General features: G+C 33.5%; 1 protein-coding gene across 1 annotated transcript in view; it reads left to right on the forward strand.

Annotated features, from left to right (window-relative positions):
* LOC133329871 (prolyl 4-hydroxylase subunit alpha-2-like) overlaps nucleotides 1-9286 on the forward strand; it is a 32424-nt gene extending 23138 nt beyond the window's left edge. The window contains exons 7-14 of the mRNA XM_061538332.1: nucleotides 989-1143; nucleotides 5005-5161; nucleotides 5303-5487; nucleotides 5556-5716; nucleotides 8310-8765; nucleotides 8825-8881; nucleotides 8941-9106; nucleotides 9183-9286. Of these exons, the coding sequence (XP_061394316.1) occupies nucleotides 989-1143; nucleotides 5005-5161; nucleotides 5303-5487; nucleotides 5556-5716; nucleotides 8310-8765; nucleotides 8825-8881; nucleotides 8941-9106; nucleotides 9183-9286 (1441 nt within the window). The remainder of the gene's footprint in view (nucleotides 1-988; nucleotides 1144-5004; nucleotides 5162-5302; nucleotides 5488-5555; nucleotides 5717-8309; nucleotides 8766-8824; nucleotides 8882-8940; nucleotides 9107-9182) is intronic.
* The last annotated feature ends 1746 nt before the right edge of the window (nucleotides 9287-11032 follow it).

Below are 11032 nucleotides of genomic sequence, written 5' to 3' on the forward strand. Positions count from 1 at the left end.
AAATAGGTTAATTGTTTTTAGACTTTTCAAAAGAATAAGCTGTAAATTGGTATTTTGAATTCATTTTGGCGATCAGATCTGGCTAGGAAAAATTATCAATATTGGTTTATGTTTCGGGGTAGCATCCATGTAACAGTACCCCCAAAATTCGGTATTTTGATGGTCATGGTTGGGTGGTTATAATTTCTTATTTTGGGTTGTGGTATTGAACTTGCTAAAAATTATCAATATTGATGCACCTTTTACGTATGCACGTATTTCAACCAATTTGAGAGCAATATAATAGTTGAGATCCTCATTGAGCAGAAAATGTCCCTGCCCCAAATTTATTAACATTGCCCCTAGGTTCAGCCGCATTTTCCAAACGATGGAGCTTTACTGGGTTCTGGAAGGCTGACTTATATAAAAATTTATGCGGTGTATGTATACTTCAAAGTTTTGATATAAACCCACCTAAAGTTCCGCTTCTCGGTATTAAACAATTTTAACCGAATTTTCTCAGGGGAGATGGTATGATTTGGCATATCGGTGAAAAAAAATCGTGTTTCAGTTTTCCAACTAAAGTGTCTGTTTTCGAAAAAAAAATAGCATTAGAAAGCAATAACACCCCTTCACATATTTGGCTGGTCTCTAGACAGCACGTTGTTCTAAACAAGAAAAATATACCAAATAAAAATGCAAACATGTTCTTCAAAACCAAAAAATGCCCTGAAAAGTTAACAGAACTAGTGAACAATTTATGACATTTCAAAGTTTGTCACTAACTTGCATTGCAACAATTTAAATTAGTTGAAAAACTAGATATCAGATATCTGTTGAAAAATTAGTGCTAATCCTCATTAATTGTGAATTAATTAAGTTTATGCGCTACTTTCACACTACTTATTCTTCTTTTTCTTAAATTTGTTTTGTTTTATAAATTGTATAGAAATGTTAATAATTAATTTTATCGTCTTGTCATATTTATCACAATTTTTGTCTCTTTCAGTGAAATGGACATCATACGTCATGAACAAAATATGGCTACCAAAGATCTTGAGGGTTACCTCAGCAATCCAATAAATGCATATCGTCTGATAAAACGTCTCTTTACCGATTGGCCAACATTTGAGGAGACAATTGCAATGGACACAACACGTCAAGGTATGTATGTAGTATGTTGACATGGACATGCCAGGTAGGCAGTTAGGTTGGTTACTTGTAAACAGAATTTAATGAATATTTTCTTTAAACCACAGCATATACTACTTTGTCATACACAGAATGTACATTCAATTTGATGCTAGTACATGCAAAATATAGGCACAGTGGGAAGAGATTACATAATTTTTAAAAATTAAATTTTTAATTTCGCCTAAAGAAGATCTACTGAAGGTATTTTGAGCATTAAAGGCCAATTGAAGGTCATATGGGTATAGAAGAACTTCGGTCTTCAGAAGACCTCAGAAAAGTCTACTATGTATTCTAAATACAGAAGACTTATGGAAGGTCTTTTATGTATAGAATACCTATAGAAGGGTTTCTATGGTGTTTTATATATAGAAGACCTATAGATGGTATTTTAGGTATAGAAGACCTATAGATGGTATTTTAGGTATAGAAGACCTATAGAAGGTCTTCTATGTATGGAAGATCTATAGAAGGTCCTATATGTATAGAAGACCTATGGAAGGTCTTCTAGGTAAAGAAGACCTATAGAAGATCTTCTATGTATAAAATACCTATAGAAGGTCTTCTATGTATAGAATACCTATAGAAGGTAATTCAGGTATAGAAGACATATAGAAGGTATTTTATGTATGCAAGACCTATAGAAGGTGTTATAGGTATAGAAGACCTATAGAAGGTCTTCTATGTATAGAAGACCTATAGAAAGTCTTCTATGTATAGAAGAGCTATGGAAGGTCTTCTAGGTAAAGAAGACCTATAGAAAGTCTTCTTTGTATAAAAGACCTATAGAATTAAAAAAATAAAAACTAAATTAAATAAAAATTAAAAAAAATAAAAGACTAAATAACAATTTCCAATTACATCAGATGATAGTAGTAGGTCTAAAGAAGTTGTATTGAAGGCATTTTTTTGTCCTTAAGACCTAAAGAAGGTCATATATGCATTAAAGGCCTATAGAAGTACTTCAATGTTTGGAAGACCTCCGTCAAGTCTACCGTGTACAAAAGACATTTCGAAGACACTCTATGTACAGAAGACCTATAGAATGTATATACAGGCCATTAGAAGGTTAAAAAGGTATGCACAGAAGACTTAAATTCTATTCTTCTTCAATGGATAGAAGACCTATAGAAGGTTTTCTATTTGTAGAAGATCAATAGAAGGTCTTCTATGTAAAGAAGACCTATAAAAGTTATAGATATAGAAGACCTATAGAAGGTCTTATATGTATAGAAGACCTATAGAAGATCTTGTATGTATAAGAGACCTATAGAAGGTTCTATATGTATAGGAGACCTATGGAAGGTCTTCTAGGTAAAGAAGACATATAGAAGGTCTTCTATGTATAGAATACCTATAGAAGGTCTGCTTCGTATAAAATACCTATAGAAGGTCTTCTACGTATAGAAGACCTATAGAAGGTGTTTTAGGTATAGAAGACCTATAGAAGGTCTGCTTCGTATAAAATACCTATAGAAGGTCTTCTACGTATAGAAGACCTATAGAAAGTCTTCTATGTATAGAAGACCTATGGAAGGTCTTCTAGGTAAAGAAGACCTATAGAAGGTCTTCTTTGTATAAAAGACCTATAGAAGGCCTTCTATGTATAGAAGACCTATAGAAGACATTCTATGTAATGAAGACCTATAGAAGGTCTTCTAGGTATAGATGACCTATAGAAGTAAACAAATAAAAATTAAATTAAATAAAAATTAAAAAAATAAAAGACTGAATAACAATTTCCAATTTCATTAGATGATAGTAGTAGGCCTAAAGAAGCTGTATTGAAGGCATTTTCTTGTCCTTATGACCTAAAGAAGGTCATCTATGCATTAAAGGCCTATAGAAGTACTTCAATGTTTGGAAGACCTCCGTCAAGTCTACTGTGTACGAAAGACATTTCAAAGACATTCTATGTACTGAAGACCTATAGAATGTATATACAGGCCATTAAAAGGTTAAAAAGGTATGCACAGAAGACTTAAATTCTATTCTTCTTCAATGGATAGAAGACCTAAAGAAGGTTTTCTATTTGTAGAAGATCAATAGAAGGTCTTCTATGTAAAGAAGACCTATAAAAGTTATATGTATAGAAAACCTATAGAAGATCTTCTATGTATAAAATATTTATAGAAGGTCTTCTATGTATAGAATACCTATAGAAGGTAATTCAGGTATAGAAGACATATAGAAGGTCTTTTATGTATGCAAGACCTATAGATGGTCTTCTACGAATAGAAGACCTATAGAGGTTTTTCTATATATAGAAGACTTATATATAAGGTCTACTATGTATAGAAGACCTATATATAGATGGTCTTTTACGAATAGAAGACTTATATATAAGGTATACTACTATAGAAGACCTATATAAGTCCTAGGCATAGAAGGTCTTCTAAATATAGAAGACCTATAGGTCCTAGAAGACCTATATTACCATGCAGAAGGTATTTTAGGATTAGGATACCTATGGAGGGTCATAAATTTACAGAAAACTATAGAAGGTCTTCTTTGCATTAGCAGCCTCTTAAAATCCTTATTTTTATAGAAGACCTTTAAATAGTCTTCCGTCTTATAGAAAGTCAATCGAAGATCACGTGTTTATATCAGAAATTCTGGAGCCTTATATCGAAATAAGTATTCTGGAAATTACAATATTTCTCATTTTTGGAGGATGACCCATTTCGGTAGGTTGAAGGTCTTCCCACAGAAGTGGCTATAATTTCGCATTCCGGATTCCGACAGGGTGGAAAATATATTTGCAAAAAATTATTAACATAGGTTCATGTTTTGACATAGCCATTAAGGCCCGCCCCATATTATTTTCTATCGAAGGTTGTATATTTATGTCAGAAATTCTGGAGCCTTATATCGAAATAAGTATTCTGGAAATTACAATATTTCTCATTTTTGGAGGCTGACAAATTTTCGGTAGATTGAAGGTCCTCCCACAGAAGTGGCTATAATTTGATATTCCGGATTCCGACAGGGTGGAAAATATATTTGCAGAAAATTATTGAAATAGGTTCATGTTTTGACTTAAAAATGAAGGTCCCGCCCCTTATTATTTTTTTAATGTGTTGACCACAATTAATTCGGCATTCCGGACCTATTTTATTAAACAGACCACATATAAAGATCCAGCTACATTTTTGGTATTTCTAATTGGTCCATGTTTGAACCTAGCTCCCATATAAGGGTCCAACCCCATTTTATGTTTTCTATTTCGTGTTTTTGGAGGGTTAAACGTCTTTGCAAAAATGTTCGATGTAAGACCCAGTTTTGGCATAGGTCCCTAATAAAGGTCCCGACCCGTTTTCGGTATTTTTAAGATTTTGTTGCAATTTCTCACTGAAATGACAGTATATTTATAATCGAACTTTTCATCTTTATAGACCCATGTTTTGACAATGCCTCCTTATTAAGGTATCATCCCATTATCAGTGTTTTGAAAAGTTTCAGCCCTATTGTTCTACCGAAGTGGGTGCGACTTGGCATTTCAAGATTCACGAGGAATAAAATTCTATGTTAGCGCCGGTCTAGGTTTAGACATATCTCCGCTCTTTTTTCGACATTTTTGAGGTCTTGGCCACAATTTCCTACCAAAGTGGCGGCTTTTTTAATGCTGATATATGGTGGGTGAGAACATTTTTGCCGAAATTTGTTTATATAAGTCCCTTTTAGTCATAGCCCCTATCTAAAGATCCCACCCGATTGTAGATATTTGTTCCCCCTCATCCCACTGTGCATTCCCTATACAAACATCATTTTTCTTATCAACATCATCATATTTCATCCGTAACATTGTCATTTTTTTCTTTTGGTTTTTGTTAGACTTTCTCGATAACTTTGAGACACTTAAGCAGAATCTAAGTTTTCCCACACAAACTGATATGGCCGGATCAACAAGGGCATTGGTACGCCTGCAGGAGACATATAGATTGGATGTAGAACAAGTGGCCAGTGGTATATTAAATGGAAATAAATATGGGTATGTAAAACATAATACAAACAGACACACACACCCACATACAGAAAATCATTTGCGAACATGTGTTTAATGAACATTATTATTATTTTTTCTTTTGGTATTTATTTTGATATGTAATGAAATTCATTACAAAAACAACAGCTCTTCCATGACATGGCAAGATTGTTATGCGGTTGGTGAATATCTATATGCTATGCGAGATTATAATCACACCATACCATGGTTTAAACAGACCACAAAAATATTACAAGCCGATACGATACTAACCGAAAATGATGGTCTGCTGGATTTTATGGAAAATTTAGTGGAATATTATCGTACAATGGGTAAGATATCTTATTATACGAAGGCTTGTAATGTAATGTTGAAATTTTTGTGTGGGCATTTTTTATAGGTGAATATGAATCAGCCTTGGATCTATTGGATTATATATTGGAACGAAATCCTCAACGTGAACATGCTCTGGAAAAGAAATTGCAATTGGAAAATGAAATGAAAACTGTTGCTAGTGATAATAATCTTTCCAATGAACCTGTTGTAGAAAATTTGTATTATGTAAGTAAAATATTTACATTTTTGGTTAAAATTAACAAAGAAGATTTTCTAAATTTGAGATTAAACAAGTGAAAAAGCGTTAAGTTCGGCCGGGTCGAACTTTGGATACCCTCCACCATAGATATACTAAAAGGTGGTTGAAATGAAAATGTAGGGAAAATACCAAAACCATAATGTGAACCATGTTCCAGAAAATGTTGATTTCATCCAACCTGTGCCTATCTTATTATTCTTCCAAAGTTAGTTCAGGTTCGAAAATGTGGACTATCGGTCCACTCCCTCTGATACCTCCCACACAGGTGCTAGGCCTAAATGCGGGTTATAGTTCATGTATAGTTCATTATCGAACCTTACGTTCTAACTTTATCTCGATATCCTCCGCAGGTTAAATGGTTACGACAGACTCTTAGAACCAAACCCAAAACGCGGAACAAATTAGATAACTATTTTAATATAAAAAAGGGGGGTTATATGGGGACTACCCCAAAAAGGTGGCGAATATAAATAATTTTTTTTATCGTCTTAGAATTCCATAATTTGTAGGATAAAAACTGGCAATTTCGAGTAACGAATATCGCCCATACTATGGAAAATACACCTATATGGGGACAACCCAACGAAAGAAATCAGACCCCTGAAAGGGTCGAAAATTAGTAATTTTTGGGATGGAGATTTGTTACCATATACGACAAAAAATACCAAATTACAGCGAATTCAGTTGAAAAAACGACTTTAAGAACCCCAAAATACCGAAAATTTGCTACACAATTAGAGTTCAAAGCACTAAATTACAGACAATTCGGTCGAAGAGAAATTTAATACCCAATAAGAACCCAATATACCAAATTTAAGCAAATTCGGTTGAAAACGCGCTTTAGAACTCCAAAATTGGATTTTAACCTTATATGGCGCTACCCGAAAAAATTGACCTATATTTATAATTTTTAGTGGAGAGATTTGCTACCCGATAAAAACTCAATGTACTGAATTGCAGCCAGTTCGGTCGAAAAATGCGATCAAAACCCATAAAAATGCAGCGAATTGGGGGTACCATCTGTAAGATCCTCATTGATATATATAGCTCTGAATTCAGAGAGGTGCTAGCATAGAAGCGCTTAGAAAGCTAGTACTAAGTATTACCTTCATATGCGAGAAAATCAAACTGAAGCCCCAAGAAGTGTTGATGAAGAGATACCCAACAACAAAAGTGAGAGAACTGTGGAGTTCATGTTGGGTAGCAAATTTTCTAGTCAAAATGTTTGAATTTTTTAGGATAGACCCATATAATAGTACCTACCAAAATTTCGGAATTTTAAGAGTTTTAGCCTTTTTTAACCAAATGGCTGTAGTTTAATGTCTATAGCATATTTTAATTCAACAAATAATTCACCATGACATAGTCCCCCATAGACCAGATCGATGTAGATATTATGAATATCCATCTCTTGTTGGAGGCTCCAAAATATCCAGTCCGTTCGAACTGAACGATGTTTTTACTTGTTTTCTTGATGTGCGGGAATAAAAAAAGAGTCATTGTGTGTCAAGTCAGGACTATGTGGCGAATGAGCCATCAACTCAACGGTTTGGTCGGTCAAAAAGGCGGAGGTTTGAGCCTATGTGTCCTCATTTTATACCCTTCACAATTATGTTGTAATAACAGATATAAGTATGGTAAGAAATTATCTTTTCTGGGAGATTAGGCGTCGTAACTAGACGAAAAGCGAGTAAAAACGTCGGAACATTAGATTCGGCCGGACTAAACATTTTATACCCTTCACCACGTTATGGTGTTTCGTGCTCCAAATTACAGACACTCTAGTTGGAAAACTTAAGGGGACCCCCCCCCCCATTCTCGGGGTCAAAATTTTTTTTTGATTAAATTCGATTCTACACTTATTCAAGAATGTCCCTACAAATTTTCAAGTGAAAACCTCAAGACCTCTTGAAAATATAGCCGATTTATTGTGTCAGCATCAAGTGACGGCTAAAGGGCTTCTCAAACTTTAAACGCATTTTTCTCTTTTGCGAGTGGCGGTATGAACTAGGATAAAGCCAATCGGTGAAGATCTTCCCCTTTTTTAAATTGTTTTTTGGTCAAAAATCGGCGATTTTTCAAAAATATTTTTTCAAATAATCGCCATTTTGATTTATTTTTGTTCAACAGGAATCAGATATATCGAATTATAGACACTAAACCGCACAAATTTGTTTATAAATCAGCCTTCCAGAACCCTCCAAATGCCGAATAATGGGTGTACATATATATGAGTTACCCCGAAACTTGGGGCAATATTTTTCTCTCAATAAGACTCAAAAATATAAAAGTACAGCTAATTTCGCTGAAGCTCCCAAAATACCGAAATTTTGGTAAATTAACCCAAAACCATCAAAATACCTAATATGGGGCAGATCGTAGGCAGATCTGACAGCCCAAGAGAATCCAAAATTCTAAATTACACCTGATTATGTTGAAAAATTTGTTTTGGTGTTATGTATCAAACATTGTTTAATATGAATACATGTATTTTGTTTACTTCGATAATTATTTAGTACCACACATTCTATAATAACTAACTAACTATGTTCTTTTCAGAAAACCAAAGAATTTAAATCATTCGAAGCAGTGTGTCGTGGTGAATTTGACAACATCTACAACCCAGAGAGAAAAAATCTCTTTTGTAAATATTTTACCAACAATCATCCATATCGCCTGCTACAACCATACAAGGTAGAACAACTGTCGCTCGATCCATATGTCATACAAGTTTACGACGTACTCAGCGATCAACAAATTAAAACTATTAAAAATATTGCAAAACCTCATATGGATAGATCAAAAGTATTTAATTTAAATACGGATGAACATGAAGTCTCTGAGACGAGAACAAGTCACACAGCATGGCTTAAATATTATAAACATAAAGTATTGGAAAATATGTTGCAACATGTCAGCGACATATCGGGTTTGGATTACAGCAATGCTGAAGATATGCAAATTGTCAATTACGGTTTGGGTGGTCACTACGGGCCACATTTTGATTTTTTCACGGTAAATAATAAAATAATTAAATTTTAAAAAGAAAACATAAAATTTGTTAATTCTCACAGGAATCTTCTTGGTTTACTCCAGAGGATGGCAATCGCATTTCAACGGCCATGTTTTATGTAGGTATAACCCAGCTTATATTTATATCAATTTCAATTAATATTTCATCTACTTCCAGCTTTCTGATGTCGAGGAAGGTGGTGGCACAGGTTTCACTTTCCTCAAACTTTTGGTAAAGCCTCGCAAAGGCTCATTGCTGTTCTGGTATAATTTACATGCCTCAGGTCATGAGGATTATCGCTCGAATCATGGTGCATGCCCGGTGTTGAAAGGTTCCAAATGGAGTAAGTAAACGAAAAACTTGTAGTTGATGTGAAATAGTGTTATATATGTGTTTTTTTTTTATTTTTTTCTTTCTAGTTGCCAACATTTGGGTCAGAGAACGTGATCAGTTCCTAACGAAACCTTGTGATCTCACAACAAATCATGAAGTATCATTAATTTATAAAGATTTTGAAGAATAACCACAATAAAAGTATTATTTATTTATAGTAAAATATAATCTTAAAAAGTATATATTCTCGTGGAAGATTTTATTTTATAGGGATGTAATAGCTGTAGTAGCGGATGTTTTATTAATTCAATGAACTATATCAATTGATACGGCCGAACCGGCCTACGAAATAAAGATAACTTTAGTGGGAAGATGCGGTTAAATCCTGAAAAATATCGAAAATAGAGCGTGAAATTTTTACGAGGGCTAAGTGAAAACATTAACATATATTCATAATTTTCTACCATAATCACTAGGATACCACCTACTAGGATAGAAATATGAAAATCAAATAAAATGCCTCCAACAACCCGGAGTATTTCACCAAATTATATTCCCGTTGTTTTAACCATGGCATAAATTTAAATTTGAACAGGCAATTTGGTTTAAAAACTCGCTCGAAATATCAAAAAAATTAGGGGGCTACCCGAAATAATGGAGCAAAATGTTAAATGCAATGTTTCGACTATTTTTATATTATCGGCTTAACTTTTATGTTTATCAACTTTTATGTTTATGAACGGCCACCAGGTTCTAAAATTCAAAATTTTTGGAAAACTCATATTTATGAGCTTTATATAAGAATTATTTGATGATTATCTTCAAATTACTAACAATTTTAAGTTTCATTCTAATCACCAGGTTAGAAAAGTAATATTCATTCACTTTTTGTTGCCGTATACATAAGTATTTTAATTTTCATCGGCATATGTCGTCGAGTGCTGGAGTTATACCAAGTACGAGTGAATTTGGCTTGTGGTAGTGTCCGCAGTTTTTATGAAAAAACATCGACTTTGAAGTGGCCACATAAAAAAAACATTGTGTATTTTTTAAAAAGTCTGTAAAATCTATCAAAATTGGCAACAATTTGTACAGTACACCTAACATTCGGAAAATCACCCTTATTATAGAAAATAACGATCCAAATGTACCAGAATTTGCCAGAATTCGTAGAAAACAATAAATAATTCTTAAAATAAATAGATATTTTAAATTAAATCTCAAAAAACGGGTATTAACCCAAAGGGACGATTCTTTATTAAAGAAGGCCGAAATATTATTGCAGTATGTGAGAAAATATCGATTAATATTGGCATTTATTATATCAAATCGATTGTTCAAGTAGTACAGAATATACTTTATCAAAAAATATTAGGTTGGGGAAAAATAAATCCATTATTTTTATATGAAATATAGGACTTTATTTAACATGCTTCGGAATGTCCGATTTGGGCCAAATATGCACCGATTTGTTTGTTGCCATTTGAAAAGTAACTTCACAATGCCTCTCTCATAGAAGTCCTACTCTCAATTTGCAAAAAAAAAAAAACAACTCTAGCAGTCGATTTTCACAATCCTCCCTAGATACATATTTTTTATCATTAAATAAATTTTGGACAATTCAGGCCGTTTCTGGTCAATTGTAATTGTTTTAAAACCGTTTTATGGTCGATTTTTATTTCTCCGATTTTATCGACATTTTCGATGATCATGCACATAATTGGATGTTACAGTATCGGAACCATAAACACCATGCATAATTTTTGCCGCTTGGCTTGCATTTTCACCTTTGCCAAAGATAAGCTCTCTTTGTTCACTACCATTTTTAACACCCTGTAACTCACAACTGAATGCACCAAATAAAAAACAGGTTCACTGCGAAATGTCACCCTTCCAACGAGCACAAATCCGAAATTTGTGATCAATACTTTACGAG

Source organism: Musca vetustissima, unplaced genomic scaffold, assembly GCF_032173495.1.
Source record: "Musca vetustissima isolate MV318-11 ecotype Yass unplaced genomic scaffold, APGP_CSIRO_Mvet_v1 utg5835, whole genome shotgun sequence".
NCBI classification, from domain to species: Eukaryota; Metazoa; Arthropoda; class Insecta; order Diptera; family Muscidae; genus Musca; species Musca vetustissima.